This window comes from Pempheris klunzingeri, chromosome 4, assembly GCF_042242105.1.
Source record: "Pempheris klunzingeri isolate RE-2024b chromosome 4, fPemKlu1.hap1, whole genome shotgun sequence".
NCBI lineage: Eukaryota > Metazoa > Chordata > Actinopteri > Acropomatiformes > Pempheridae > Pempheris > Pempheris klunzingeri.
The window spans coordinates 16695811-16722157 of NC_092015.1; the positions used below are offsets into that span (position 1 = coordinate 16695811).

The following is a 26347-nucleotide window of genomic DNA, read 5'->3' on the forward strand; positions in this document are numbered from 1 at the left end:
ACATGACAGTTAGTTTTTTAATTACTTCATTTTTTAATGACAGTAACCAAAAAAAAAAGAAACATTTTCTTTCTTTCTTGATGGGAAATTTGCAGTCAAGATATATGCTAAATTATATACATTGCATTTATTAGAAATCTGAAGTTGTCAAATGTCATAGCTCATCACAAACATGCACGTATAGCTTGGATCACCATAGCAACACATAGGGGTGAGAATAACTAGTACCGTTACCTGTTAACATGATTTTGGAAAGCTAATCGCATAAATTTGGCTTCATGACCATCACTAGTCTTAACAACAAATGAATGAATGAGCTTAGGCAGAAGGCTGCCAAACACTGTTGTTAAAGGACCATCAAAAACATTTACTGGAAAAAAAAAAGGATCAAACCCTCAAAGGCCCTCAGACACTGGTGGACATGCAGGCATCATGTGCATGCGTGTGCATCTGTGCGTGTGTGAATGGAAGGGGGGGGGGGGGGGGGGGGGGGGATGTTCATCTCGGGCACTCTTTTTGAAGTGTATTAATGGAAAGATAAGCACAACTGTCTCATATGATTTCCTTTAATTCATGCTGCTAAGTCAGCCGGCAGCCATCTGGCTCCCCCTGAAACACTCAAACACTCACAGAAATGAGCACACACACACACACACACACACATACACACAACAAACTCAGTGGGAATGACAATCTGAGGGCATGCAGTCAGAGAGGATATTATGACAGGCCAGAGTGACCATAACTCCCAGCTGATGAAGCATTCAGACAGTTTCTCTCTCTCTTTCTCTCTCTCTTTTACTCACAAGCAAGCACTTACACACCACTGACAAAGTGATGAGAAAAGCCTTGTGCTCTTTTGTAGGCTTGGAGAACAAAGTAATTTATCAACTCCTATTTTTTGTGTGTCTTCTATGGATTTTGAAAACCAATCCGAGGCTCTTGAATGACCCTCAGGGGCTGTAAGTCCACTAAACCTGCTCAATCTATCGAGGACAATGTCCAGGCACAATTAAATAAACCCAAAGGCGAGACTGCGTGGTGATGACTGGGCTGTCGTTTCCCCCTGCTCGCGGGGTTCAAAAGATTTCCCCGATGGTATGTTAAAGCCCTGCACAATGCGTGGTGCCGTGCCTCTGGCTGAGCCCCAAAAAACGATGTTCAAGCTGTCATGTGACACAGCCGAGGAGAATAAAAGCATGAACCCTTGTGCTGTGGGAATGAATGTTAACGCCCACGATGAGCAACCGTGGCAGCGACAGGCTCAGCACATGACTAACTGTGGTCTGCTGGCTTTGTGCTGACATTAAATCTCAAACACTGTAGGTTTTGTTGAATAATGTTGGCAAATTTTCCACAACATAACCTCAGAGGAGTTTCCATTTCAGACGAGGTGCTGTATGACATTGCATCATCTTCCAGCCAGTCAACAGTTTACATTTTATGGACTTTTTAATCCAGAGTGACTAATGGTCCTGCCCAGGTAGGAGTGAATCTGTAACCTCAATGCTGTGTGTGACTCTGATCCTCCCATCCAGACATATTATATGACAATCACCATAACCATATAGATGTTTAGAAAAGCTGTGCAGTGCAGAACGCGAGGCTTACTTTAGATTCAGTGAGAATTGTTTGAAATAACAATGTAACACTGAATGCATGCAACTCATTTCTACAAAAAGCAACCATTCAGCGGTTACAATCTGTGGTCCCAGTGACCTGCTTTGTGCTTTAATTTAGCACAGTTTACAGGCTCTGAGGCTTGATTTGCAATGAAACTTTTTAAGCAGTTTCTGGTACGCTGATAAGTTATACATCAAAAGCAGACTGGCTGTTAAAATTATTAAAATATGCACACAGAAAACAGTTCAAAGAAAGGAGTTGTATAATGTCACTTTTCTCAGGGTTTTTTTTCTTCGGTGTCTGCTGATATAATGTAATTAACTCGATGTTCTCCAGCGTAGTTAGAGGGGGCAGAGTAATGTCAGCACAGTTAAAGATCACAGTGAGATACGCAGAAATATACAGTATGTATGCACATGGAGAACATACAGTAAACATGTGCAGTGATTATGTTACTGACTGCTGGTTAGAAACTGGAGGTTGCATCGCAGTTCGTTGTAGGGGCTGATGAAATTAACTTTAACCATAATGTAATGCTGAACTAGTGTAGCACAGCTATCTGGACTATTTTACAAAGGCACGTTAAATTGGACTAACTGTGCTGGAGCAAGGTAATCCAAATGTGGAGGATGAATACCTCAAGAGGAGACTTTGTTAATTTTGGGAAAATTCCCTCAGCCCAGAGCAATAAAATCACAGCAATAAAATCCTCGAAAGATCAGGTGAACCTTTCGGGCAGCAGCCATAGGGGTTCTAGTTAATGCTGCGTTTGGATGGTTGTAAGACGAGGCTTAAATGTGGTGGCAGGACGGAAGGAAGAAGAGGGGGGAAGGAAATAAAGGAGGAAGGAGAGGGAAAGGAGAGGCAGGGATTGTGGGCTACAGGGAGGTATTAAAGCAACACAGCAGGGTTGGGAGGAAGGACGGAGGGGATGAGGGAGAGGAGCACAGACAGAGAAAGGAGGGGATTAAGATAAGGAGGGATAGATAGGAGGAATGAGAAATGTCTGAAAAGCATGTGAGCTCAACAGGAACTAATTTTCTTTGCTAGCAGCTGATTTATTTCAAGCAACTTTCGGTCAATCAGTCATTTCATAAGTCATGTGGTTTGTCAGGGTCTTCCAAACGACCCTTATACTAAAAAGATTCACTAACTATGATCAATATTCTATATTAACAATCGATCACTTAACCACTTGTGATGAGCCCACAGAAAATTATATAAGGAATTATATTTAGCTCTATGGAGTATTTCATCATCATCAGCTGATTCTTTTGGCTTTACGGCTCGCAACGTTACCGTTTTGGTCTCACTGCTCTCTGCTTTCCAGATGCAGTAGGCAGCTTTTTTCAGTGAAAAAGCTCCGATAAACTCAGGCAGACAGAAAGTCAGCAACTAACTGGTGAATATAGTGAATCATTTAGCAGCTTAAGAGCCAGATATTTCCCTGAGGAGATGGAGGAGACCAAAAACAGAGCCAAAAGACAACAAATATTAGACTTGAAATTAAAAGAAGAAAATGAATCCAAAATAAATGCTAATGTAGCTCTGTATCTGCTGGATGTGTTGCTGCTGGTGCTAACATTTTTGCCATATTGACTTAAAAAGTGATAATATGTCAGTCTTGTGTTGACATGTTGATCCCGCTGCTCCCCCAAAAACTAGCTCATGCAGATTTACGCTTAGGAAAAGACTGCCTTTGGTCAAAAGACATAAACACTGTCAATGTCAAACACACTTTGTATGCCCGCCCATCCACCACGGCCTACTCCATAACTCCATTTACTGCCTGCACAGAATAGTAATGTTACACTTCTTGTGGTTTTGTTACTGAGAGAGCGAGCCATTATTTGCATAGCCGCAAGATGCCTCTTGATAGCAAAATGTAAACAGCTTAAGCGCTCGTTCAAATGCCTGTTGAGGATTGTGTGACTCTGCTTCTCTTCCTAACTCTACATGTCCTTACAATCTGTTTCGTTCCCTCCACAAACTGGACCATACAAAAAAAAACTGCTGCTGCTGCTTGTTATTTGTTGCTTGTTACCAAGTTGACACCAGGTGAGCAGAGCAAGCAAGAGAAGACGCGAAGCGAAGGTGCAGGTTGTGCTGTTTGGACAAGGTAATGCAGCTTGCTCAGAAGGATTGTTTTCTTGCCAAAATCAAGCACTAACAGTGTCAAGGAGATCGGTAGCTAGATGCCTGTGCGTATTTGTTGAGAGAGGGAAGCGGACAGTCGAGTCGAGTAAGGCAGAGTGATACAAGCAATAAACACACAGAGAAAAAAAAAACCATCCACAGCTTTGCCAGCCTTGCCCAGTGTGTGATTTGAACCTCCGCCAACTGAGAGAGGAGATAAATCTCTCCATGTGAAGGACAGGTGAGGACAGATGATACACGGGCTACATTTCACCAACAGCTTCCAAGACTCTGAGTACCTCTATCCCTTTTGTCCTTATACCCCGACGTGTTATTTACAACCATATTGTCCCTCCATATGTCTGCTGCAGCCACTAAAGCTCACAGAGCTGTCGCAAAACAGTGTTTATGTATCACAGCCTGTTGAAAGATAGCATTATCGCTGATAGTATGAATGGCCCAACGTAGAGCTGTTTACCAATCAGGCCACGGGCAGAGAAAGGATCATAAATAATTAAGTGTCTGTTCAGTTGGCACTTTCAAATTCCAGGAAGTATTAACGATTGGCAGATCTGCCCATAAATGTCAGTAAACACTCCATGTTGAGGACAGAGGGTCTAATCAGGTTCTGATATAATCAACTCAAGGAGTTGATGGGAGTTGATGCGGGAGCAACACTCTGGGGAGCTCAATCATCACCGGAGCGTGACACGGTTTCTTTTCGCTGCACAGGTTTGTGGAATCACGACAGGGATTTTAACGTCACGGTCACTAAACTTTTGCATTGATGTCAGGGGAGTTGTATTGTCTTGCTGTTCTCTTATCTGATCCACAGACCTTGATTAGACCTTGCTGTGGGAAACTCAAGACGACCATTGAGTCTGGTAGTGATATTGATCCCACCGAGCCATAAACTGAAGCACATCTCACACTCTGTCGGGCTTTTTATTGCCAGATTAAAACATAATATATTTCACTGCTTTGCACTTTCAACGCATTTGATTTGGGCTCGTGAGGGATGAAACTTCTCTAATTTTAGGCTTATATAACAAACAAATCGGTTTTTAATGAGGGGGAGACTCCTCTGGGTCACATTAATGGGTCACTTCAGTTTCAATCACATATTAAAAGAGTTTTGAAATGAACAGAGCTGTGGCTGGCTGCTTTGCTCATCAGTCTCATCTTATTTACAGCAGCAGCAGCAGCTCTGCTCAGCTTGTTTGAGTACAGACTGGAACAACAGGAACTTGCCGTCTCATAAAAATAAGCTTCACTGCTCTTTATTGCAGAGCCCTGGTCGGACACTGCTGTCACATTACAGCTGCTGCTTTTAGTCATCTGTTTGTTTCTGTGTGATGTCCCTCTATCCACAGATTGATGTGTGATTACTGTAATCCTAAATGCTTACTGACCTTATTTAATAAGAAGAAAAGTTTCTCTATAGGTGGCAGTTGCAAGAAAATTTCCAGCTTGAGATACACTGACGGACACTGGACTGAAATATCTCAGCAACTGTTGCATGGATTGTCAAGAACCTTTCCACAAATGTTTGCGGCGAGTAGATGAATCGTGAATAACTTTGCTGATCCCATTGTCAAGTCAAAATTTAGATGTTAGACCTTCAAAACATGAGCCTATTAACAATTAGCATTAAACTAAGATGGTAAACACAGAAACTTTTACCTGTAGCCTTCTGGTCTTTGCAATAAAACTATGATCGCATCTCTCTCACTGTCACAGTCACTTCAAAAATTCAAACAGCTGCTGCCGTTAGTCTATTGATCCTAGAAGAGGGCAAAACCATTGGTATAAATTCTCCAGCTGGTGCTGAGTGTCTACAGCAGACATTTCTTTGACCTGAGTCCCAGGAGAGAATCTGTTAGTACCCACACTGACTGATCTGAAACCAGCCGGCCTCAGGCCCACGAGTTCTGCTGGACAAACACACACACACACACACACACACACACACAAATACATGTTGAGACACAGCTGAGCACCATAGGTTTGTATGCCAACACACCAGATGCGACATGTGCGCACACATCCATGCACACACACACTGGCAAACTTGACATGTCAATAATAAGGTTCACAGTCGCCTGTGTTCTGCTGCAGCTCTCCCCTCCTGACCCTTTTCCCTTCATCCTCCCTCCTGCATTATTCTTCCTTTCCCACCTCTCATGTCCTCTGTCACACTCTTTTGTTCTTTCTCTTCTCCCCCTCCATGCTGCTCCGTCTCTCTCCGTCTTGTCGCCCCTTATAATCGACAGCTCCTGCTGGGTGACCTGAGATGCCTCTATTAAAATTGCAGGCCGTCTCAGACACATTGCATTGTCCCTCTGTATTTTCTAAACAAGTGTTTCACAAAATTAGCTGCCACATGCCTCCGGCTGGTGGTTCCCTTGGTGACAACAGAACAAGAAAGACATCATCTTGGGTCCTAAATTGCCCGTGTTTTAAAATGCTTTTTTTTGACACACGCTTGAATGTGATGTTTGAGCATAATCTGCTTCAACAGCTATGTATCTAGGCACGTAACGAACTATGAGGACGGACAGATATACGAGGATATATTTAAACAGGCACAACAGATCTGATTTTTGGACTCCTCTGGCCTTCCTCCATTACAGTGAGATAGTCTGGCTTAAATCAGATTTTATCTGTTTAGACAGTGATATGGAGATCATCCACATGCAACAAATTATAGATAAACACACTTTCTGTTGGGGTTTAAATATGGCCAAAGGCAGGTCTGTAACTACCACAGAGGACATTGGGGTAATGCCTTCCTTTTTTATATAAATATACACATTTATCAAATAAAGGGCCTGCGATATTATCAGATATGGTCCTGTGTGTTGGAATAACACATGTACAAAAATGCACCCACAATTTTATGACAAATTACAAGAAATAAAGTGTTTCATAGCCTAAGTACCAGCTGTAATGTCACTGGGTCACAAGTTGAATTTGAGCGACAGTAAGATGATTAATATGATGAAAACATTTTTCTACTCTTAAGTGTATGCTGACTTTGGACGCATTGTATTTTGTGAAATGTCACTTAGATTTACCTCCAACAAGTAACCCATTAACACACATCCGTTAAACCTTCCACTTATATCCCCAAACTGTAACGGCACGCAAGATAGAGGAAACCCACCACAGTGGTCGGCCATCAGTAAGGTCCTTTCTGGCTGCTGGTTGCAGCCCTGAGTTGAGGAGACTTCTGAACGTCCTGTAATAGGCAGTCACAGATTAGTGATCGGCTGCACTTCACTCTAAAGTGCTGTGCAGTGCTATATTTGCTCAGTGTGTTGTAGAGAGGCCTTTTGCATGGTAGACATTCTGACATGCCATAGCAGGGAAAGCCTTGGTGCAATTGATAACATCAATAACGGCTGTGTTTCATTGACAGAAGGTGTGTCACTCCAAGGGTCCTGCTGTTGTGCATGTCGGCTCACCAAGCGTGGAGACGCTCAATGGAACGGACACATTTTCAATATTAGCAGCGTTTTATTGCAAGGAGAAGTAGCGTTTTTGACTTAAAATGTGCCTTTTTTTCCTCTAATCAGTGACGTGCCAATCAGGCCTCCGAGCTTATTCAAGACTTTTAGAGTCCATTCTCAAGCCAAGTTGACCGGAGAAATAACAAAACAGCCGCGGGATAAAGATCGCAGCCACAAAGCCGTATTTCTCTAAGGTAGGGAGGGAAAATGTGAAGGTGTGAACGTCATTATGTCGCCCTACATTCACACAGGTGTTTGCAGTTATGGCTGATTAGTCTGAGGTCGGCGCCGGGTGGAAGTATGGCAGAAATTTCCTGAGTGCACCAAGCTCATTAACTAAATATAATGCTAGAGACGATGACGATGTTAACGATGGTGATGATGAACAGATGCAACAAATCAGTGTTAGGAGAGTGTCAATCAATCACAGTCTGTGCATGCCAACACACACACACACACACACACACACACACACACACACACACACACACACACACACACAGTCTAATCAGGAAAATAATTAAAAGTACCTGTGCAGGTGGATCATGGCTGAAAGCTACAGGTGGTTTGATACTTTTGGATGATTTTGTTGGCTTAAAATACTGATTTTCTATTAGTTTCATGTGAACATGTCGTTCAAAAATCCTTAGAATTTAAACCTCCTGACATCTGAAGCCACCTTAAAGGTATTTAAAGGCCTTGGATGTCACCAAGCATTCAAATGGCTCCTGTTTCACTACGCTTCGCTCCTGTTGTGAGTCCCTGCTGCTTCCTTGTGTGGAACTGGAAAGGCCATATAAGGCTGAAGATGTGTGTTGGACCTTGAGACCTGCGTCCTGTGACAGACGCCCTGGAGTGGAGTGCAGCATGTGATTTATAACGTAACCGTGCCAGCAGGAGCAGATAAGATCTCCCCCCCTTCTTTAGGAATGGAAAGGATTGAAGTTCAGCATAGCAGGACTTGGGCTGCAAGAAGAAGAAGAAGAGGAAGAGGAAGACGGACGTGCGTGAAAATGGGCAGCTGAGGTGTGAAGTACGCCGTGAAAGTTGCGGTGTTTCCACAACCACGCAACTTTCATTTTCACGGATGATTTGGCTCATGGGAGGAGCAGGCGTGACCTCGAGACGTTTGTTTATCAGTGCACGCGGAGGAGAGATGTGCCTCGGCTCCGGTTTGACTGACGTGTCTTTGACTGTTGATGTGTCATGACATGTGGCGCTGAACGTGAAAATACCGGCTGATCTCCCCCCCCCCCCCCCCCCCCTCTCTCTCTCCCTCTCTCTCTCCCTCCCTCTCTTTCTCTCCCTCCCTCCCTCTCCCTCTCTCTCTCTCTCTCTGCTCAGGCTTTATATCCTCGCTCACCACAGCCTGAGTATCAGTTACCGGGTCCCGACCAATCCCGGCGCGCTGTCAGAGCTCCAGAGGAGACAGCAGAGAGCGGAGAGAGGCAGAGGGGAGAGGAAGCGAGAGCAGCGCGCACTCACACTCACACACACACACACACACACACACACACACACACACCCAGCCGATCTACCCATCCATCGTCTCTCCTCCTTCACCCTCTCCCGGCGCACAGGCACTCCTCCCTCCCCTCCTCCTCCTCATCCTCCTCCTCCACCTCCACCTCCTCCTCCTCCTCCTCCTCACATCTTCCTCCCCTCACCCGCCAGGTTCTCCTGACTGCAGCTGTTTGGTTTAACCGAGGAGGCGCGAGGCAGGATGCGCGATGGGACAAGCGTGCGGACACGCGCTCCTCTGCCGTAGCCAGCCGCCGTCCTCCGAGATGTAAGTGTGTGTTTGATAATAACTGTGTGTGCTGGCTGCCCCGTGTCTTCTGGTTCTACCTTGAAGCTTTTTTTTTGTTGCCACTTCTACGCACAGCGCGCAGATGAACGGCTGTGGAGGCACATGTGTCTAGTGTTGAGCCAAATGTAGAGCAGTGGTGTAGAAGTACTGTGTGTGTGTGTGTGTGTGTGTGTGTGTGTGTGTGTGTGTGACCCGCTGAGTGCTATTATTCCCCCTGACAGTGACAGTGAAGACCCCATGTGAGCTGTGCAGGCGGCTGTCAGTATAAACTGGTGGGCAGAAGCCCTGAAGCCCCCCCCCATCATGCTGTGATATCTCTAAAATGTTCTCAGAGTGTGTGTCTGCCCCACTGTGATAACTCTCCTAATGACTAATGTTTTGTTAAGGTGTTTTTTTTTTTTTTTTTTTTAAAAAAAGCTCTTGTGGCACCGCTTTCTAACGTGGGACCCTTCAGAAAGGCTTTACAAGCTGTGACTGACAACTTTATCAATGATCAGTTATATATGATACATTCATTAGATCAACTTTTGGGTTGCCAGGTTGTGGCAGGTTAGGTTTTCCTTTTTGCAGTGTTCCCCAGTCCTGGTCGAGGAGGCCCACTTTCCTGCAGGTTTTAGCTCTAACACACCCGATTCAAATGAGCAGGTCGTTATCAGGCTTCTGCAGAGCTTAATGAGAATTTGAATTTGGGATGTGCACTGTGAACTATTCAACCATTGTCATAACTCCTTAAAACTTCACTGCACTGTTGGTTTTATCGGTTATTGGTCAGTTTTTTTTCCACCTTTGTTGCTGAAAATGTCTATGTTTGAATTAAGTGGGAGGGGTGATTGCTAACCCAGCTTGTACCAAAGGCTGCTTCTGGCTAATGTCTGGTTACAGGGAAGGTCGAGTGGATGAATCAAGTGGCAAGCAAAAATCAGGGACTCTTTGTGCCCACGTCTGTACAGACACCTGACGTCATCTCAGTGCCCAGATCAAGCTCCTGCTGCCAATGAGTGTGTTACCAGGCACCGGTAGAAACTGCACGATAGTTGCATAAACTACTGATTATCTTATCTATCTTATCATTTAATAAATCATGATGCATCCCTAATTTGAATCAGGTGTTGGAGCAGGGTTATGGTGGTTATGGTTAGCACTGTTGCCTCACAGCGAGAAGGTTTCCAGGTTCGGTCCTTCTGTGTGGAGTTTGCATGTTCTCCTTGTGCTTGCGTGGGTTTTCTCCAGTTACTCCGGCTTCCTCCAACAATCCAAAGACACGCAGGTTAATTGGTGACTCTAAATTGGCCGTAGGTGTGAGTGTGAGCGTGAGTGGTTGTCTCTGTGGTTGGCTGGCGACCAGTCCAGGATGTACTCCACCTCTCGCCCAAAGTCAGCTGGGAGTGGCTCCTGCCCCCACATGACCCTGACGGATAGATAATGGATGGATGGATGGCTGTGTTGGAGCAGGGAAACATCTAAAACTTGCAAGGAAGGACTGGGAAACACTGCCTTATGGAATAGGTTTGCACAGGAACTGGACCATAATCAATTTATTAACAACTTATGTCTTTATTGATTGACCTAACCAACATTTTTGAGTGCTTTACTACCCAGACCCATACCTATACCAGCCAAAGAGATATTTTCATAACCCAATAAAATGTCTTCTTATTAATAATTTATAACTTTTATTAATCATAATAAAGCTTCTATCTATAATTTATGTGGTGCCCCTTGTTTCACCTGATTTGACTGACTTCTGTAGTTTTTAGATGAGTGCCTCTGTGCAGCTTTCTCTGCTTTGAAACCCCCTAAATGCATCATCGCAGACCTCAAAACAAAGTCTTGTTTTTCTGCGTGAAACTTCATTGTTGACCCCGAGGCTGTTTTTCTTGGTCATGAAAGTTGACATTTTGGAGCAAACATGCGCAGCGGATCAAAGGAGGCTGATCATTATAACAATTTAATTCAACAAATCCCATCCTATCCTGTCTTTGTGAAGCTCCCAGTGTTCAGTACGTGCTGGGAATGTCTCAGAGAGGCGTTCATCGTGAAGACCATTAGCTGCGTGTGTTTGTCATAACTTCTCTCAGCGGCACCTGTCTGCGAGGAAAAAAAATTAACTTTCAAATGTCAGGGCCACACTCTGTGTTAGCTAAATGTTAGTTAATCAAGCTGAGCGCTCCTGAAATTGAACCGGATTTCTTCTGTTTGGCATTAAAGTTTGCCATGCAAACAATGCCTGCTGTCAAATTAAGTGACGCATTTGCTGCCGATGGAGTTGAGTGATTGTGATCAAAAATGCAAGGCTGATCAAACAGCATGCATATACAGTATATATGGCAAGAGGTTCCCTCAGGATATGTCTTGATGCCTATACTCTGTGTAGTTTTAATCCTGTAAGTCATTCCCTCTCTGCCCGCCCACCCCCATTGTTGAATAGCATGTTGTTTGGATCATAACACTGTGATGCCATTACATTGACTGCACAAAATATTAGAGCCGCCTTCGCTATAGCAAGTGTCAACCACTTTCTCTCTCAAAGTTGAAAAATCCTCATCTATTGTGTCTAATTCTCTTCATCTCCTCCTCCATTTTTGGTTTTAATTCAATAAGGGAAATCACAAGAGGGTAATGGTTTTTTATTCAGCGCACCAGGACTTGTCAGAAAAGACTTAAGCTTCTTACGCTGGGCATTTGTTGTCCAGTCTGGGGGAAAATAACCAGAGCCGTGGACGAATAATGAATTAGCCAGGTGGATGTCAGTGATCTCTGACATAATTAGTTTCAGTAGCTGGTCTCACCTGCTTCCCTCAAGCTGGAGTCAGTTTGACTCAGGCGCTTGGCATCGGTCATCAGTCGAGGTCATGAAGTGCAGTGCTGTCACAAAATACACAGGAGCAGATGTCACGCCTGTAGCCACTGGGATATGTCCCCTCCTCTGATTGAGCATTGTGAGCAAATGAAAAGCATTTAAGCCGAAAAACAAGCAAGAGGAGCATCCACAGCCTTTTGTGATTTTATCAGTGTGATGGTTGTCTGGATTATGGCTTTGAGAGCCAGATACTCGTCATCAGAAATACGAGCACAAGCTCTACAGTTTCAGGATTCACATACGTGTACTCTGTCTAAGCTTAGACCTCCTTTAGTTTGACAGGCTTGTTGATGAGTCTTTATGTTGCTGATTGTGTTTGTGTTGTGAACAGCCCTTTGAGGAGGACATGCTCATATTCACTGCATTTGGTTTATCCGCCGATATCATCTTGTATCATTTTAGTAGCCAACAGGCATCGCCCGCACAATCTGTATTATGGATACACACGTATATACTTGGATATATGTATCTGGGTGCCAGCGGGTCGGCATGCGAATGGTCTTCAGTCTGAAAAATATAGCAATTTACTGGATTGACGCCAGGAAGTCAGATCCCCCAGCCTCCTGCTAAACACACACACACACACACACACACAGAAATGCACAAAAGTACACAGCAGCAGCAGAGTTGTAACCCGACTCCTGATGAGTGAGCGTGTGTGTGTGTGTGTGTGTTTGTGTGTCTATGTGAGAAATAGAGAGAAAGGATGCTGACGTTGCACTGTGTTATCATCAGTAATGGGCTCATCAATACTAAAATATTCAGAGAGAGAGCGAGAGGAGAGAGACTGGGAGAGGAGAGAGACTGGGAGAGAGGAGGGAGATGGAGTGAAGGCAAAGAGACAGCAGAGAGAGAAACCATTATGAGTTTTGTTTGCATGCTTTTGCACATGTTTATGTGTGTTTGTGTATCTACAGAATATGCCTGCTTCAGCAAATCATTTGGCTTGCAACATACATACTCAAACTGCTCATGCATACGTTTACTTTGGGGACCAACAATAGGTTAAGTATAAAAAAACAAAAAAAACAAGATACTTAACTGTTTTAGATTTAAAATCAGTATGAAATAATTCACATTGCGTCATAATTTTTTAAAATAAATTAACTTTGTGATTTTTCCTTTGGGTCTTGCGTGTTTCCTGAAGCGTATCAGACAAAAAACATTATATCTTAGAAACATAGCTTGAAAATGACATAATTGATAGAATAAATACAACCACGTACTATAACGGAAATCAAATTATCCAGGAGACTCTCTTTGAGAAGCGTTGAGGTTATCGTTAAAAGAAAAATACCTCAAATGTGAATATACAGCAGAGAACAACGCTCTCAGACCTTCCCGACTTCACTTCTCCACTGATCTTCAGTTTACAGCACACATAAAAAGGTATATAATTGTAGAGATCTGCTCATCTGTACATGAGCCGCCCTGCCCGAAGCGTCACACACACACACACACACACAGACACACGCATGCTCACACACATCTCAGTTTCATGCATAGTTGAGCCTTTAAAAGATATTGAAATAGACAGCTTACATGGATACAGCACAGTGAAATGTGCAAGTTTACTTTATGGACACGTTTGGGGCTGGTCAGGCGGATGTTCAGTCTTCTGTTTAGCTTTAGTTTGTTTTTAACAGCATGTGTAAAGTAGTCCATAACCGACATGTACTGTAGTATAATTATCATCCATTCATTTTTGCTACCTGCTTATCCTGTGCAGGGTTGCAGGGGGTTGGACCCGATCCCAGCTCACAATAGGTGAGAGGCCGAGTGCACCCTGGACAGGTATCACAGGGCTGACACATATTACATCCAAACAGTATGCCTTTGAACTGTGGGAGGACACCAGAGCACCTGGAGGACGCTCATATGTTATTTCTATGTAACAGTTTAAGGAAAGTTCAGTGTCTTAGTTTCAAAAATCAAAGCAATGTGAGACTTGGTCTACTTTTTCCCCAATCTAGTAGATTCACATGTGATGTCCTGTGCAATGCATCATATGTTTCTGTTCTTATGGAAGTGTGTACATCAGGATAGCCGGAAAATCTCATTTATGTCCAAGGGAAATCGAGGAGGCCATGCAAATAAGGGGTATGGGGACTTCAGCTATGATACTTTAACTCAATATACTCAATAAATGCCATAACAAGGCTTATATTTTACTCTGTGTGTGTATTTACCCAGAGGGAAAGCGATGGATGCTTTAATAAAACGACTCTAAGAAGCCGTTTAACATTATGTTAAACAGTGTGTAATCTATGTAATACAACCGTACCTAATGCTAATAGAGTGGAAATCCATTTTATCATTAGCTAAATGTTGTTTGGTTCTCCTTCACTCGTTTTGTAATCTACCAGTGATTTCCTGTTTTATTCAAACTGATCAACTTAATTAATAGTTATTTATTGGAAAAAATAGGATCTGTGCAAACATAGCAAACCACCTAATTGAGATGTAAATGGAACCAGTACAGAGTCGAGGAGATCGAGACAAAAAGGCTGAATTCTGTGTAGAGGGCAAGAGTTTTTATGTTTACCCTGTTATCTACTAAATATCTTATCTGGAACGACTTTAGTTGATTAAAATTTCAAGATAAGCTTGGAGAGAAAATAACAAAGAATCTGGTTATCAAAGAAGAAGACGAAAAAGAAAAAAATATTTGTGTAGCACTTTTCAAAAGCAATTTACAAAATCTTTTACGAAGACATAAAAAACAGAAATAACTAGATAAATAATAAATATAAATGGAAAAGATACAGTAATAATGACAAACGAGGTATGAATTATTAATATACTGCCTCCTCTGGCAGTGATATAATCAGGGGTCAAACCCAAACATGCTTTAAAAGTAATCATTAGAATAAGTAATTCAGTGGTTAAAACACACACACGCTGAGTTTCAGTCAGAGTAGTGGCGATGCCTTTTGTCCTGTTAGATTTTACATATCACTGAGGTCATCTGCATCAACATGGAGCTTAATTTACACGCCTGTGAGCCGGGATCATTTGGAAATGGAGCCAAAGCTGGAAATCTGATTGTTGCCATTGGAAGCTTTTACTGTGAACCAGCTGCAGACATATAACGTTCACTTAAGTGTAGTTAGCATGAACACAATCAAGAGTATGTTTACATCGCCATGAAATTTAAGAACTTTTCATCCAGGTAATACGTCCCCATACAGGACAAAGCTGGAACAGTTCTGCTCTTGTTTTTTTCTATACACATTCCTTTTTCACATGGTGTCATAATAATGGACATGTGAGGAGTGAGTATGTGCCTTTGCAGTGTTTATCTGGTCTTTATGCTGTTTCTATTGTGGGTTTTACACAAGAATAGAAAACCTGGCCAGCTGGTCACTTGTTATGACTGCTTCTCACACCTCATGAGGAAGTGTTTAAGACGGAGGCTGGAGTTACAGTTAGGCTGAGCTTAGCGTTTCACATGTTGAGGTTTAAGATTAAAACCACAGCAGGTTTAGTGCTGGGTTGATTGTTAGAGAAAGGTTTGGATTATGTACAGTATATGATATTTATGTTATATAAATATTATATATAACATTTATTTACTGCAGCTCCAGGGAATGCATTTAAATCAATACAATGTCATCACAAGTGTGTGTGTGTGTGTTTGTGAGCCTAGAGGTGTAACAGGAAAATGAGCCTGACAGCTCCCATGGTTCCCAGCTTTGGCTCCAGCAGCTCCTGTCAGCCGTCTTATGTCTATGGACTATTGCCACGGACAGGTGTTCCTCTGTGTGTATGTGTGCGTATGCGGACGGGTGTGCGTGCGTGTTTTTGAAGTTGTTTTTGTCATCAGCTACAACTGGCATATGTGTGTGTCTGTGTGTGTGTATGATTATGTATGTATGTGTGCTCCCTTGGCAGATTAAGGTGGGAGGTGAGGCAGCTGTGTTTGGGACACAGAGCTTCGGTTTAATTAGAAAACAGTAACGTGCCTCAGTTTGTGTCGCAAGACCCTACTGTAATTGATAAGCAGTGGAGCTGTGTTTACGTGTGTGTGTGTGTGTGTGTGTGTGTGTGTGTGTGTGTGTGTGTGTGTCCTCTTTACTTTGAGGTAAATAACCTTAAATAAAGGTCGTGTAATCTGCCAAAGAGAAAGCATACAGCAAATTAGGTCTGACATCTGGCTTTAGCACTTGCAGTCAACTCGAAGTTTGTATTTACTACAGGTGGAAAGTTTCAGGGCTCACAAACACAAGGTCACATAGATGTCACCAGGCATCTTTTATTAATAATGTGCACCCATAAGAATGGTTGTAGTGGTGTAAGAGCAAATCCCCCAGTGGAATACTGTATGTAGCATAAAAGTGACTATTTGAAGTAAGTGCTGAAAAGGAATGGGGGATAAAAATGACACCAGATGACTCAAGTAAATTATTTATGAATCTCAAATTCACAAAAAAAAAAAAGCAGAGCAGAGATCACTCCTCTCACATTATGCTTTTCATTCCTTTGGTTTGTGTGGGTTAAGGGACTAGAATGACGCAGTGGTCAGTGTAGATTTCATTTTGTTTGTTTCTGCAGCATCTTTCATTACTTTTGCTGCTGTGGTGGATGCTGTTTCCTAATGTTTTTATTGCTGATATTACTGATATTCATCATGTGTTGCTGTGTAAATCCACAGTTGGTCTGTTGCTGCAGATGGTTTTGCAGATGTTCGTGTGGCTCTTAGTGGCCACAGATGTTTTCTGTTGTGGCTTTTACTCTTTTGAACATGTATACTTTCCCGTCAGTGATATTATTGTTTTTTTTTTGCTATAGATTTAGCAGTTTGTTGACTGATGTTATACTGACGTTGCTACAGTAGTTGTTGTGCTCCATCCCTACAGTAGAGTAGCAGAATGTGTGCCTGTGCTCCGGTTCCTCTTGCCCTGACTGCAGGGCTTTTTCTTATTGATTGGCTCTATTGATTGACTCACACTGAGATAAAGCCACTGACAGGCTGTAAGTGTCGCATTTGGGACATTCAGGGGTTTTGTGATGCTTGTAGTGCTGAATGGAATGACTTGTTCAACAGCATATGAACAGACTGTAGACATACACATTGTGCTTGCATGAATGGCCTTACTCTCTGCTCCCCACACACACACACACACATGCACACACACACACCCTATGGTAGACACACACACACAGCTCATACTATAATAATTCTCACAAAAGGCTGATTGTATTTCTGTCTGCAGGCTACTATTCATCCAGTGTTTCCACATAAAGTCAGCAGCTTTTTTAGGCTGACTGACAAATGGGAACATGCTGATGATCATTCTGATCACATGAACGATAAGCTATTGACTGATCTATCTGTTGTCACTGTCTGTATGGGGCCCCTGTTGTTCCATTGGTTTACTCGCTTGTTACTCTCTTCATCACTTCATATGTGTGTCATTGTCCCCATACAGCCAGGCAGACCTTTTTTTTTTTTTATTTTCTCACTCCTCTGTCCCGTCTTTCCACCTCTCCACCCTTGATGTCCCACCTGCCAGACAGTGGCAGAGAGAGGGAGACAGGTGTGACAGAGAGAGGAAGAGGCTGCTGAGATGGCTTGATAGATGAAGGGCAGCTGTTTCATCCACAGAGTGGCCCAGGTTGCCTGGCAACTAAGGGTGTCACAGGTTACCTCAGATATGGGGGTATTATGTTCTATCAGTTTTCCTCTTTTGATCTGTTTGTATATACTTTTTTTATGGTCTTCCATGCGTATGTTTCATTGAAGCATGTATGTGACTGAGCGTGGTGTGGGTGTGTGTGTGTGTATAAAGGTGCCTCTCTTCAAAGGCTTTGTGTCAAAGTGTGTAACAAATGCGCATTTCCACATTTCTACAGAATTTTTCTTCTTTTCTTTCTTCCTTTTTCATTTGGAAACACGATTCCACACTGAACCAATGACAATTTTAGTTGACAACCAAACTAATCCAAACAAACAGATGTCATACTCCGGGATGCATCAAATGTTTTGCTTAAATTACTTTAAAAAAAAAAAAGAGGAATCATTTTGTAAAGGCACAGTATTTGATCCAAATGTAAACAAAGTGTTTATTGGTGCTGTTTTATATCAATGACATTTGTTACATTTGAGCAAATATTTGTGATAAGGCAAAATACCTTATATAATCAAAAAAATTTTCCTCTACTGTATGGCAGAACCTTTCAAATACACTGATGTTTATATTTTTAGGTTTATGATGCTAAATGTCATCCGTATCTGAAGCACTGTACTATTGTGCTGCAATGACATGACACATTCATGTTATTAAACCTCTGTCTAGGTCAAAGTCAGATTGCAAAGTCACTCAAACTAAACAAAAGTTTATAGGGAGTGCATCAAATTGATTGTGCTTGTGATTAACTTCTGAGAAAAAATGGCCACCATGATTTCCCAGAGCGCATGGTGACTTCTTCAAATTACATGCCCTGTCAGATCACCAGTCCAAAGATATAGTCAATTTACAGTGATATACAGTATATCACCAGAATCAGTATATTTGAAAAGCTGGGAGCAGTCCAGGTATCACTTTAAATACAGCAGGTTAAACCATTTGCCGTAAGAAGGAAAGAAAAGTCAACCAAGACACATGAAACTAATCAAACAGTGAAGTAGAGTATAAGAGAGTTTAAAACATAAAACAGCCATCAAGTTTTTAAAATGAGACAGAATACAAACAGATCATAGAAGATCCTTTTGCATTAAAATAGCCCTGAGAAGGGATTTAAAAGAGGAAACCGACTAAACACTCCTAAGCTCCTCTGACAGGGAAATTCACATTATAACTACAAAAGTCTGGTCACCAGAAGTCCCCTGCTGGTAGATCACATAGACAGCTGTGGCTCAAATGGAGTTAACATAACACCGCAGTGGAAGGCTTTAAATTTAAGCAGTGAGATCTGTCCTGAACCTTACAGTTAACTAGTAGTGAAGCTAGTGCACTAGAACTAGTTAATGTCAGCCTTGTAGCTGTATTTTGAACAAAATGAAGATGGATTTTGACTTACTGATTGGTGTAATCAAGACTGTAAGAAATGTGAACCCTCAAAAATGACCATTTTCAACACAGTCAGGCCTTCAAGAATGGTATTGATGGTGGAGTTGTTTCAGTTGGCAAGGAAATTGTGTAGCATCAAACACAGGCCAGCCTACAGTGTACTGTGCTGACTATATTGAGTGTTCAGGGGAATAAAGAGCTGGATGTGTCTGGATCTGTCTGTTGTCCACCTCAACAGTGTGACATAAAGGGTACATGTATGTAAAAAAGTATTGGGCCTAGTATTGATCCCCTTGAAATCTTTTTATGCTCTTTTTATGTGCTTATAGAGTAATACATACAGTAACTTATAATGCAACACGTAAAAGATAAACCAGGACAAGCAGAACTGCGGGCAGTACAGTAGCAGCTGGTCCTACTGGAGAGAATAGCATGTTAAAGCGTTCACAGTATTTTTAGGTGGAAAACAAGATGGAGGAATGTTGAGCTGAGGTGATGAGCTGCAGACAGACGCACAGAGGGGAGATCATACAGCCTGCAGCAGCTATATGAGAGACCAAAGACGTCAAGGAGGAGACAACTGATGGTTTTAAAGACACATGATGGACATTATGTAAACTCTAAACCAGCTATGTATAACACACTGTCACAAAGTTTAGTCATTTGGCCCTCATACTGATGGACAGAAATATCTAGTACTTGTATTAGAGATTTTTAATTGCAGTGTAAATCAAGTTACATTTATTAAACTTTGGCAGAGGCTGTATGCATTGACTTCAAGTACAGGACGTCTTTTACACTCATATAGTCATTTTAGACTGCAGAAAGTCAACAGAAAAACATTCTTCCTGTGAAAGAGCGACTGCACACATGGGCCAAAAATAGATGGGAACCCTCTACTGTGAGCAACAACAGTGTTATAGTGATGAAGTGTTATGTATGGAGGGAAGAAAACATCGTATATGGATCCCTCTCCAAAAATGCACACATGTAACAGCATGCAACAGTATTTGGAGATACATAATTTCAGTGGACTATTGGGTGATGTGTTTAGTTTATGCAAAGAGTTGTCTGTCTGTAGTCGCAGTCCTTCAACAACCTTGAGCCATAAAATGTTTTACATTTGGCTCCGAAACATTTGAATCAATAATTAAAACAGTTTACTGATTAATTGACTAACTGACCAATCGTTGCAGCTCTAGTGTGAATTAAATTTTTTTTCTGGTATATTACATTGCCCACTACATGGCTTAAACACAAACTAACTACTACTGTGAGCCCTGTTTCGGCTGCTTTAATGATGGTGTTAAAGCTAAATGTTGACACAAAGAATCCCCCAAAAGAAAATTTAATTTAATATAATCACCACAAACCAATTGCCAAGCAATGAAGCAGCTTTCCCCAGTTGGCAATCCAACTTATAATGTAGCTAACATTTTCTAAAAATTATTAACACAAGTACTGTCTTGTGGATTTTCAGTCCTATCTTCATCACAGCTGCTCAGATAAACAGTGCACGGTGGGTGTACTTATAAGTATATCCTATATTTTTTTACCTACACCTCAATGCAAACTTAATTTTAACCAACACTTATTGTACGTACATTAGTAGATGTGTTGTGAATATTTAGGGTAAAAAAGTTGGAGACATTTTAGGACACATGCATGGTATAAAGACCATTTGCTGCTCCCAGACAAACACACAATGCTTGTCCTTGACTTATGCCTGTTTCCCAGTAGGAACACACTTGGCCCTGGGCCACAAATGTGTGTCAAAGAAGAAATAGCACACACATAAGTTGGCTTGCACAAAGATACACACATACCACACACATAGAGTCACACATCTAATTGTTTGAAAGTCTTGCAGAAGTGTTGTGAAGCAATCTGGTGGGATGGATGGACTTCATTTGCATTCAGGCAGCATTTTCTCAGTTTGATTGGTTGTTAAGGCAGCAGCCCTGTGATATGCTAATTACATGCTAAGGAGCCACCCCACTGATAATTTCTGATAACACACGGAGACAGACACCAGTAAACACGCACATGTGCTCACACACACACACACACACACACACACACACATGCACGCGCACAGATGCAAACACTATTCTGCAGTGTGAATCTGAAGTTCTTAATTTGAGTTTAGGCTCATTTAGTCTCAAATGAGACTGTTTTTTCTCAGTCCATGCACGTGTCAGCATGCCCCATTGTCTGTGTCATCAATGACCCCACCTGGTCTCTTTTTCCATCCGTCCCATCATGCCTGTAGCCTATACGCGTTCACACACACACAGTCATAATTATGTAGAAAAATGTTTTCTTCTCTGTCTCTCTAATTCGGTCTCCTGCTCTGTCTTGTATGTTTTTTTTTCTTCTTTTAAGTCAACTCGAGCAAAAAATGAACATTTTTTTCTGCCAGCAGGGGCTCCAGCAGGGAAGTATGTGCTGTTTGTACATGCATGTATTTATGCTTGTCTGCACAAACATGCTGTAAATATACAGTGTGCACACAGCTGCACATGAGCGCATTAAAAGAAATATCAGACATTAGGTGAAAGAAGCCTCTGTGCAGTTCATAATGTTGTGTTTTAGTGTGTGCAACATCTGTGTGTGTGTTACATCTGAGGATGCTGCATGTCTCCGGACTTGTGTTTCTAGCACTAGTTTGTTTTCTTCCGCGGGACATTCACAGCGTACGTGCGTGTCACAGTTCTGGTGATGTCTCCAGCCTCCTTCTCAACATCAAAGTCAATACGGAGAGAGTATTTGAGTGTCTTCGATAGCCCTAACCTCTGTGTTCTCAGGAGAGTTTGAAGAGTTAAAGTCTTTGATGGGCCCATTGCACCTTTCTAAAGTCTTCTTTGAGAAGCGTCCTCATGCCGTAGTGGATTGATGTCTAAGAGGGGGCACACTTGCTTTCATCTCTTTTGTCTTCCTCCATCTCTCTTAGAACGGCCTCTACCGTGATCTTTTTTTTTCCTTCTCTCTTTGCATCTGCACCAGTCCGTTTATCCCCCACTCTCCCTCTCTCTTTTTGACTGCCTGCCTCTTTCATCCCCATCTTTTGCCTTTCCGTCAAGGACGAGATTTCGTGTGTTGTACCGTCGCCTGTTTTCTCTGCGGCGAGATTGCATCGGTGCAGAGCTCTCCGGGTCCCTAAATAGGCAGTCTGGGAAGCTACTTTGATGTCGCCAACAATTTGAAGCCAGTAATGAGGAGGTGGATTTAGTTCTGATTGGAGGCGGCCCTCATTGAATCGCAGATCCGCCTCATGTTTGTTGATAGTGTTTGTGCTGTTTTGACTTCTTATTTGCTACCGCCAAGTTAATCATACCACTTGCTTGATCATACTGATCACTGGCTGTCAGGAAGTATTGGTTTTCTGGGCTTGAGTGGAAGTAAGAAACAAGACAGTCCCTCATACTCTCCTCTGTACTTTTCAAGAGCAGCTGCACTTAATGAAACAAAGCTGGAAAGGGAGCACACCGCATATGGCTCCAACTGTTCATCTGAATTTTGTATTGATGTTGTACATCTGTCTTCATAGACTTTACATCAAGTGGAGCAGAGACTGCGTCGCTCGCTGTGAGCAAGAAATCAACATAATTTGTTGACGTCTTGGCCAAACACATCACAAAAATCAGAGTTGACACATTTATCAAATGAAATTTACTTGCAACGCCCAAACCATTAACCAGTCAATTAAACAACAAATCACTGTGATTGCCTTTGCAATGAAAACATTTGAAATTCAGGCTTCTAAAATGGGTTGTGGGCGTCCACTGCAATACTAATTCAGTTACAGAGTGACATAAATGACTGTGATTTTTGCGTTACCGTTTCATAGATTTACTTTAACTCAGATTTTAGGGGTTTTAATGAGTCCCTATAGCTGCTTGTGTTGGTACTCTAAATGAGTGCAGCACTCACACAGACAGAGGATGGTCAACAACCGTCTGACTGTGAGTGTAGACTTTGGAAAGGAGACACGTGGACATGTGGAATAATAAGTGGCACTGATTAAACAGATACACAAAGTCAACAGAAGAGTCAAGAAAACCCTTCCTGTACTGTCATATTTTCTCTTTCCTGCCCACTTTGTCTCTCTTTTTTTGATTTTCCTCCAGTTCACTTGTCCTCTTTCTTTTCTTTATTTCTCTGTTTTTCTGTTTGTTTCACTGGTCAAGACGTTTTTGCTGAATTTGCTGTTGAGTGTTGTAGAAAGGACAAGAGTTGTTTTTAAGGACCTTTTTTATCTGTTGTTTTCATATTAGATTATCCACAGTAATGTATAATACTTTTTCTCCTGTTTGTCCTTCACTCTTCCATCTCTATTCTCTTTCTCTCCTGCTTTTTTCTGTCTCTCTTTTCATCATCTCTGTTTCTTTGCTCTTAATCTCAGTGCTTGTTAACAGCATGTTACGCCTCTTCTTTAGTCACAACTGCGATAGATGAGATTTCTGTTTCTTACTTTTGTGAATGTGGGGGTTGAAAGGTATTACTTAACTGATTATTTCACTGTTTTTTTTTGTTTCTTTTTACCACAACCTGGATTTTGTTTTAAAGGGAGCTAATCAATTCAAATTGATCTTCACCCAGATTAGTAATATGATTTTATCACTATTAAATTTCACTCATCAGCAAATATCATTCTTAATGGGAACAGTGATGCTGGGCCAGTCAGTCTTGTCGTGTGCTGTACTGTAGTAGTGGGTAGTAGTAGTAGTAGTAGTAGTAGTAGTAGTAGGTATATCAGTGAGGTGACAGTCACTCATGCTGGACCCCAGCCCACTCTTGTTCTGTGTCATTAGAGAAAATGTTTGCACATATATAGAGCCAAAAAAACTGAGCATTCTTTTGGCATAGTGCTTCATCTGGGTACAGAGCCATAAAAAGATTAAGATGCCAGGTAGCACTTAGCCCGTGGGCCATAGCTTGGACACCCATCGCTCAGTATAAGCTACTGGCAATATATTTTAACAGATGCATTAAGATAAAATGCAAATGAGTTGCTGATTGTGAGCCAGAGTACTTTAAGTAACTTAAAAAACAATATTTGGTTAATCTGATCTGAATCTTAATATACACCCTATTTTTTTAAAGAGACAAAAATTAGCTCTAAGAAATAATTAGCTCTAAATATAACAAATGCAAAGCCCTGTTGAATGCTTTTATTATGTATAAAGCCCCTTTGTTCATATTATACACACACACACATGCGCACACACACACACACTCACACACTGGAGCATGAGTGAATATACCTCCGCATATGCTTTTTCCTGCTGGTCTGCCCATTCTGATACATAATACATTACAACTGAGACCAAGTGGGCTGCCTCCCTCTTTCTCTTCCCCTCTGTTTCTCTCTCTCTCCTCCTCATCCCACTTTTCCCTCCTTCTCCCTCACCTACTTCCTACTCCTGGTGATGTTCTCTCATCCTCCCCACTCAGCTCCTGTCTCTCACCATCTCCCTCTCTCCATCTTGTTATGTGCTACTGTATTGTTATGTCCCAGCAGTAATTTATTCATAGAGCTACACCGGCTGGCCTTTCCCAAAATGGAAGGACGGATGTTGGACAGCGAGCTGACTAGAGAAGTGGGAAAAGAGAGAGAAAGTGAGGAAAGGAATGTGACAGATGACAGGTACTTCAGATTTGATCTTCAGAGGTCTGGTCCTGTGTGCAAAAAGAAATCACACCCATTAATAAATGTTATTTGTGCTTTGCCGCAAGCCACAGAGGAAGAGTTTACAAAATTACATTTTTGTTCAATTCCCAGAAGCCAGAAAGTGCTAAGCATGAAATGTCAACCAAATAGTCTGGGTGATGTCACTTTACAGGAGATATATTCTGGCTTTGCCCCTCTGTGAAATATTGAATATGTCTGATTGACGTCTTTAAAGACGTTAAAGCCCTGTCTCTCTGTTTTTCTTTGCTTTGGGAAAAAGCGAGAAGGAAATGAGACAAATCTTTTCAATGTCTGTTCGAGTCAGTTCTTCACTTTCTTTCACTCTTGTATCCTCTTGTAGCCTTTATGACCTGCAATAAACCTAATCAACGTTCTTTTTATTTGCATTGAAAGTGTGTGTTTAAAAGTTAACAGACAGCAGGATAATGAATATTTGTGTTCTGTACTCAAAGGTGAAAAGATGAAGAGGCGAATAATTTGGGGAGCACTTATAAGGAATTGTAAGGCGCCCTTTTATAAAGCCTTGTGTGGATGGTTTTCTCTGCTCAGGGCATCAATATGTGGAACTCATATAAGCAGTCATGACTCTTTTCATCGTTCTGGTATTTCTATTCTACTGCTGTTTTGTGAGTGTGTATTTGTATGTACAGGGCCTTTGGCAGGACTGGTGTTGCAAATTAGCATTTAGCGTGTTTAGAAATTGACTGTATTGATAACATGACGCGTCCTGATACACAAAAATATGACGGAAGAAAGAGCTGAAGCATGTGGGAGTGTTTTCTCTCTGGGTTATGTGCTTATTCCAAGGCCACACAACCACAGATGACAAATGAAGCAGTTTGAAAGTTGTCAGCTAAATTGTTAAGTTTGTGTGTAGTTTGACTAGCTAGCTAGTTAGTTGGTGCAGTGCAAAGCAGAGGTGACTGTGCCAGCTGACACGGGCACATGACCACAGACACCAGCCCGTTCTGTGGTCATGGTATATTGTTTCTTAATGGTCGCAATAGATGTGATGTGGGAAAGGGTGGTGTTTGTAGTAGCTGATGGTGATGACCATTACAGTATATAGTCCAATAACTTCCAGTTTGCCCAGTGAGCTGCCAAATTGTTTCCTGTCAGTGTGCTTAGGCGTGCATGTGTGGACACGTGTGTGTGTGTGTGCGTGCGTGTGTGTATGTATGTGTGTGTGTGAAAGATGGCCGTGTGGATCTTGTGAAGCCAGCTGCTAGGTGTGGCTTCCATCAGCTTCCCAACAGGAAGGATACACAGGCCCATTAGAGAAAAGAGGAGAGAAACCTAATGGACTGACAAGAGGACATCAGAGTCGACGCACACGGTGTTTCCCACCCTGAACCACCGGGATGGTCTTAGAAGTTGTTTTATTGTCTCACGTTCCACATCCTATCCAGTCAAATGTACGACCCATCTAATTTTATAATGAGGCGGTTCATATAATCAGGTTCACACTCATTTATTCTCTGTACTCCACTACTGCACTAGCTGCTGCTTTGCAATTTAACTTCCTCTAGTTCCCATGCAGGGAAACACGCAGGTGTGATTGTGATTGTGACCTTAGAGGCGGTCTGCATCAAACTGCCTCAGATTTCAGCTTCAAAGTTCATTCTCGATCGTGTGAAAAGCTTTTGACAAACAAACAGTCGTTTTAGTAGCTTTTCTGGAGCCTTTGATCCTATCACA

At 42.1% G+C, this 26347-nt stretch overlaps 3 protein-coding genes across 3 annotated transcripts in view; 1 reads left to right on the top strand and 2 right to left on the bottom strand.

Annotated features, from left to right (window-relative positions):
• Positions 1-26347, bottom strand: part of anapc15 (anaphase promoting complex subunit 15) — a 256108-nt gene that overhangs the window by 169021 nt on the left and 60740 nt on the right. The window lies entirely within an intron of this gene.
• mmp28 (matrix metallopeptidase 28) overlaps positions 1-26347 on the bottom strand; it is a 246599-nt gene that overhangs the window by 52742 nt on the left and 167510 nt on the right. The gene's annotated exons all lie outside the window — the stretch shown is intronic.
• Positions 8981-26347, top strand: part of LOC139200581 (cGMP-dependent 3',5'-cyclic phosphodiesterase) — a 138114-nt gene continuing 120747 nt past the window's right edge. Inside the window, exon 1 of the mRNA XM_070829909.1 lies at positions 8981-9060. Coding sequence (XP_070686010.1) covers positions 9002-9060 — 59 coding nt within the window. The 5' untranslated portion in view covers positions 8981-9001. The remainder of the gene's footprint in view (positions 9061-26347) is intronic.